The sequence below is a fragment of the Cyrtonyx montezumae genome, unplaced genomic scaffold (assembly GCF_038088225.1).
Source record: "Cyrtonyx montezumae isolate F1298 unplaced genomic scaffold, pur_monq_1.0 scaffold_51, whole genome shotgun sequence".
Taxonomy (NCBI): Eukaryota; Metazoa; Chordata; class Aves; order Galliformes; family Odontophoridae; genus Cyrtonyx; species Cyrtonyx montezumae.
In genome coordinates, this window is record NW_027072058.1 from 1,081,977 (window position 1) to 1,088,256 (window position 6,280).

The following is a 6,280-nucleotide window of genomic DNA, read 5'->3' on the forward strand; positions in this document are numbered from 1 at the left end:
CTGGGATTTTTTCTTCTTTTTCCTGGCTATCAAAGCTGCACGGTACTAACCCTGCTGCTGGCTGGTTCCAGCTTCTGCTGCTCAATGGTTTGAGTTGGAAGAATAAGGCATTGTGATTCTGTCGGTGTGACCAGCTGCCCTGGGAAGATGGGACCTGTGTTGAGTTCTTCAGCATCCCGTGCTCTTTTCCTTTCTGGGTTTAATTTTCCTATCTTTGATAATTTCAGAAAGGCATTTGAAGTAATTTCATATTGGTGCTCTCAAAGTTCCTTGGGCAGTCTGATTGTCCCCACTGGGGATGAGGTGATGAAGGAAGGGGTTTCAGCTGAGTGTTAAATGTGACTTCATTTTCCTCACACTCTGCTACGTGTAATGTACTCAAGGTTCAAGAAGTTCCACATTAGTGCTAGCTAAATAACTTCTGATAGTGCCAGCCCATCAATCTGGCTTTGTTCTGTGGGCTCTTTGGGGCACTTTCAGGGCAATCCTTGCTCTTTCTCCTCTTCGTGGCTGGGAGAGTGGGTTCATTTGTCCCTAAGGAAGGGACAAACCCAGTGGTGGAAAGCCAGCAAGAACAGCAGAGCTGCTGCTTTGGGCTGTGAGTTGGTTGTGGCTTAGAGATGTGTGCCTCCCTCTGTTCGAGAGATGCTTCTCTTTTCCTTTCTCTGATGGTCCTTCATTGCAAAAAGAGAAAAGTACTGATGAGTTTGAGAGACAGATTCCTGCTTACACCAAGTTACGTTTCTGAATAGCTACAGCAGTGCTAGTTATTGGTGGCTTTTTGCTTGCAATCCTTTCAATGAAATTAATATTTATATATTTGTAACTGTACATTATGCAGAGTAATCATTACCATGGTATTTATTTTAAAGCAATAGTTCTCTTGTCCTTTCTTGTTTGGGTGTTTTGCTCTTAGCTCTTTCCCTTCTTTTTAATCAGCCTCCATAGGAAAAAAAAAGCCTCAGAGTGTTCAGCTTGCTTGAATAACAACACAGAAACAACAGCGCTTGCTTTGCTAATGCTGACAATTGGTATTTAATGTGGGGTAACCTGGTTTTCATTACTGTTGACAGATGACCTATTTGGAAAACCTCACCTCAGTTTGTTGTTTCTTTTCCTGCTCTGTTTGGTTCCCTGTTGCTTGCTCTTGCTGTCAGTGGCAGTGGTCCTGGCTGCACTGCCTCTCCTGGAGCTGCCACGCTGTGCACGTGCACTGCTGCACACGTAGGAGTTTTCACCGCTGTTCCACCCCAGCTGTACACGTAAGCACACCGCTCTGTGAGCATTTCTGTTTTGTTCACACACATCTTAGCGACTCTGAGTCCAGAAAAGGGTTTGTTTTAGATTCTGGTAAATATTTTTATTAAAAACTGATTTTAAAACAGTCTTTTCTGTCTCTTTATTCACACTGTAGAGTGTAAGGTTGTTTGGCTGGACCAGGAGAACTGCAGAATTCAGGAACTCTAAGGCAGTTTGTTTCTCGTTTTCTACCTTGCTCCTTTCTTGGGATGTGCCCAGAGCTGAGCTGGCTGTGTTTTAACAAGTTTGAAATGGGCTCCAGGGTTGGGTAATGAGCTTGATGACCTGTTTTATAAAAGAAAGCTCTTGATTGTGTGACATGAAGCAAAAAAAAAAAAAAAAGTCTTGAGTGTTTTCTCAATTCCTTCTTTAATATTTCCTTTCAAGAGACATACTGCAGTCTTGGCCTTAAGAAGTTTTGGATAGCAAAGGCCATTAGCATCAACAGCAATGAAGGAATTGGCTTTGTATGCTTATGGCAGTGGGCTGCCTTTACTGTGGTGATGACTCTTAGTCAAGCCAAGAATGTAACTGCTAGGAAAATTAGTGCTCTGTGTTCTCTTGACAGAGTATTTTAGTTCAGACAATGAGTGCCTTCTATGTAAGTACCTCCTAATATTTTTGAAATGTTTAGAAATTGATTATGCAAGTGCCTGTTCTTCTTCAGTTTTAGGTGAAAGGAATGTGTGTTCAAAGACAGCAAGGAAGCCAGTAGCAGAAAAATAAATAGAAGGCAGATAGCAACCAGCTCACAACATGCACTAAAAGCAGACTTGGATGTGCTAAAAGCACCCCTGGCAGTGTGCAACCAGATGAGAAGCTCTGTGCAGTGTCTCAATCACAGATCTAGATGTGTTCAGCACTCAACATCCCTCGAGGAATGCTGTGGCCTACGCTGATTTGGTTGTAGCCATGCGGACAGAAGGACTTGGCTCTTCCTTCCAGGGATTTGCCTATGAGGAACTGCTCCTCGGTGCTCTGGATGAAAGTTAACTCCCAGTACTGAAATAACAAAGTGCTGTCTTTGTCCTATCCCCGGGGGGTGTTGGGGGTGCCTGGGGGCAGGCAGCTGGGATGGAGGCTTAAACCAGTGACTCCTTGGAGCTTTTCTGAGGGAGTGTTTCTTTGGAGGTTTGTAAGGACGTGGTGGGGATTTTGCTGCGATTGAAGAATCTGCTCCTCACCTTCTCCCGGAAATCTTCTGATATGTAGTAATAGACAAAGGGGTCGGCGCAGCTGTTGAAGGTGCTGATGGCCAGGCTCACCATGTAGCCCATGTACAAGCTGCCGTACAGCTTGCAGTGATAGCTGGAGTAATGAACAAGGAGGAGGACGTTGCTGGGGGTGTAGAAGGCCACGAGAGTGAACAGCACGAGAGCCGTGAGCTTCATGGAGTGGGAGTAGCGCTTCCTGCTGCCCAGGAGGGCTTGCAGCACTGAGCAATAGCTGAACAGCATCACCACCAGCGGAGCAAGGAAAGCACAGGCGATGAGGCAGACGAAGTAGTAGAAGTAATACCCATCGTCCTCCTGCCTAGGGAGAACATCGTGGCACAGGGTGATGTGTGCTCTGTACAGGGGGTACGACTGCTGCTGCAGGGTCAGGGGCAGAGTGATGCCAGCAGCACAGAGCCAGACAGCAGTGCAGACCCAGGCAGCGAAGGCAGGAGTGCGAAAAGAGCGTGAGAGGAAAGGATGCACCACGGCCAGGTACCGGTCCACGCTGATGCACGTGAGCAGCAGCACTGAGCAGTACATGTTCCCATAGAAGAAAGCCGTGGTGACCCTGCACAGACCTTCCCCAAAGGGCCAGTTGTTCCCAAGGAAGTAGTAGGAAATCTTGAAGGGCAGCACCGATATGAGCAGCAGATCTGCTGCAGCCAGGTTCATCAGGAAGATGGTGGAGGTCAGCTTCTCAGCCCTGGTAGCCAGAACCCAGAGGGCCAGCCCGTTGGAGGGCAGCCCCAGCAGGAAGACCAGGCTGTAGAGGCAGGGGATGAGCAGCACCGTGACCCTGCTGCTCAGCTGGGAGCGAGCAGCCTCCTGCAGCAGCAGGTACGTGACGTTGTCTATTGTTGCCTTTTCCCCAGGGATGGCTCGGGGGCATGGTGTGTTCTCTGCTGTTGCCTGCTCGCTGGTGCTGTTTTGAGAGTAATCTGTGGGTGCAAATGCAGTCTGTTACTTGCTATGCATGTTAATGCTAGTGCTTTGCAGGGCAGGCTCGATCCATGATGCTTACACCGAATTCAAAGGCACTGCGTTTTGTGTTGGGTTCCTGGCAGCAAGAGCATTAAAATGCTGTTGTGTCAGGGGCAGAAAAAGCTGACATGGAGTTAGTGCAGCAGTGACCATCAGGAGCCTTTGCTGCAAACTGACATGTCCTGCTCTGCTTCCCATCACTTGCAGTTGCGATGGAGTATGGGTAGCAGGGGAACCAGGGCACAAACCCTCTGCCCAACTTTCAGAGTCCTAAGGTCCAGGGCCACTCCAGTGTAAAGCTATTTCTGTGAGAGCTTAATCTTTAGCTGAAGATTTTGTTTCAAGTGCTCTATTCTACTCCTCTGTTTCTTTCTCTTGCCGCTTTGTTCCACACTGATTTTAACTTCCCTTCCTCAAGCATCTTCTATCTCCTCCTGTTTCAAGATCCCCAAGGACTCATTTTGGAAATCCCAAACCTCCTGTGCTTTAAGAAGCAGTTGTTACCCCAAAGATGCCCACTCACCATCGTAGTCCAGTGCAGCCAGGCTCAGTCCCCACGCAGCACAGCTCAGTGTGAGCTGGGGTGCCAGCCACCCGCTCCTGGAGGTCCCCATGCTGCTGCAGGAGCTGTGCTGCTGGGAAAGGTCCTGAGAGTGGCCGTGCTTACGTATTTCCTCCTCGCAGTCCTTAACGCTCGGAAGCACCAGGCTCATCCTGTCACGGCATCTCCAGAGCCAGCGTGGTCTGAGCAGAGACGTAGCTGGGGGGATGCACGCACCCAGACCCATAGGGATCATTTATCAGAGCTCGAGTGACTCATTTGGGCCTCCTCCCTGCTCTGTGCTGTTCCTGAAAATAACAAAAGTGGTCACATTTGAAGCACTTTGAATTTGGTTTAGTGTGTAAACCTCACTGGAACTCCTCTGGGCTCCGTGTCCCGCAGCATCCTTCTGCCTGAGAGGGATCTGAGCGGTGCTTGAGGTCCTTTCCCACAGTGGCTCAGTGTGTGGGGATAACATTTTCCAAACATGGTTACAGAGTGCTGGAGGGCTGCAGCCTTCCCAGCTCCTGGGGCTGCACAGGGCTGTCTCACGTTGGGACAGTTCAGGGTTTGGTTTTTGACCCACAGTCTCTATGTTGGGCTCAGCCCTCCACGGTTGTGTTTCTTTATTTCTGATCCTGCTTCTCTCCATCCTTGATCTTGCTGCAGAGGTTATTTAAAGGCCACAGGAGGTGGATCTGTTTGCATCTGAAGGAAGCAGCGCCCCGTGCTGTGATGCACAGAGATAAGCAGTGAGGTCCCAGCCTGATGGAGATGTGGTGCTTCCGCTGATATGCAGGAGCTGGGAGAGCAGAGCCCTCCCATGGACCATGGCTGATGTGGGCTGGGGAAGTCTCTGCTTGGGCAGATAATAGTGAACTGCAGCCGGTCATGCCCACACAGAGCTGCGTTTTTGCAGAGTGGTGTGGTCTCCACCCAGCTCCCCTAGGAGAGCAGAGCACTCCCTGTTCATCACAGCCCGCTGCCTGCACGGAGCTGTAGGGTCATAGGATGGCTTAAGTTGGAAGGGACTGCAAAGGTCACTCAGTTCCAGCCCTGTGGCTCTGGTTTTCCAACCCTGATGGCTCTGGGGAGCTGCAGGAGGGACTCCTTATGGTGGCAGATGTTATCAAGGTCTATTGCTGCTTGGTTCCCCCTTCTCCACCTCCTTGGGAGCATAAGGCCCAAACGTCCCAAATCCTCTCCCTTCACCTTCGTGGGCCCTTCCCAGCAATGAGGGCACAGTGTGGGGTGCTGGGTCAGGGCTGCTGCTCCATCATGGGGCTGGAGCCTGGGCAGTAGGAATTGTAAATTTGGTTTGGCAACCTGAGGAGCAGTTCGTTTCTTTTTCTTCAGCTTATGAATGGCCTCTTCTGTGAAAGCTGCAAATCCTAGCCTGGCTGCTGTTTGATGAGATTCCTCTATTCCAAGGAGAAAATGATCCTATTTCCTTTGCTTTCACTGTATTCCCACATCCCTGTGCTGAGCGTGTGGAGAGGTGGGGTTCCGCTGGCAGGGACAGGGAAGATGCAATGGTAGATGTTTTGCTTTTGTGATTCTCTCAGGATTTATGAACCATTACAACATGACTCATGCGGCCACATATTTTCCATGCCTCAACCAGGATCTTTTCCATGCTCTGTATGCAAAAAATTAGCCGTAATCAGGTTCAGATAGTGTGCAAATCACAGCCCTGCTTCCTAGGGACGGGTCTCTGGAGTGGAGCAGGGAGAGGTTATTCACTGCTCCATCCTTCATTTTTCAGATGCTGTGTGATCTTCAGTGATTGCTTTAGATGCAGAACAGCTTGCATGAAAATTCTCATGCCAGAGGTTTGTCACAGCTTGTTAACATCTCATGTGCTCCCTTCCCTGTGGGGTAATGGTTTGGTTTTAAAGCTGTTTGTTGTGCAATAGGTATCTCCTGCGAGAAAGTGCTCTTTGCTTCCACAGCACTGAACCCTGAGCATGTAGGACTGGAACACAGAGGAAGGATTTTAGAGCTGTGAGGAAGGGTACGAGCAGCACCTGCCCTGCCCCAAACATTCCCTTTAGGGCCTGCTTCATCTGACTTTGAGATGATGCTCATAACAGGGCTTGGATTCCTGCTCTGTTCCAGCAGCTCAGCTGCAAAGCAGCAGGTGTGAAGAGAGAACTCTTGGTGCAGCTGAGTCCTGGCTGAGCTCATCTTCTCTGCTGCACAATGAGAGGCAGCAGCTCGGGGCAGAGCCAGCAGCTCGGGG

The 6,280-nt window shown here is 49.6% G+C and overlaps 1 protein-coding gene across 1 annotated transcript; it reads right to left on the minus strand.

Annotated features, from left to right (window-relative positions):
• Positions 1-2,366: 2,366 nt before the first annotated feature.
• On the minus strand, positions 2,367-4,115 carry F2RL3 (F2R like thrombin or trypsin receptor 3). The gene is made up of 2 exons (XM_065748687.1): positions 4,021-4,115; positions 2,367-3,454 (listed from the first exon to the last, which is right to left on the minus strand). The coding sequence occupies exons 1-2, from the start codon at positions 4,109-4,111 to the stop codon at positions 2,382-2,384; spliced, it is 1,164 nt and encodes a 387-aa protein (XP_065604759.1). The 5' UTR covers positions 4,112-4,115; the 3' UTR covers positions 2,367-2,381.
• Positions 4,116-6,280: the final 2,165 nt, after the last annotated feature.

What these genes read in the sequence shown, in the direction of transcription:
- F2RL3 (XM_065748687.1), bottom strand. Translation starts at nt 4,111, where the DNA reads ATGGGGACCTCCAGGAGCGGGTGGCTGGCACCCCAGCTCACACTGAGC. An exon ending in GGCTGCACTGGACTACGATG is followed by an intron (nt 3,455 to 4,020) that starts GTGAGTGGGCAT and finishes TTGCACCCACAG; the next exon opens with ATTACTCTCAAAACAGCACC.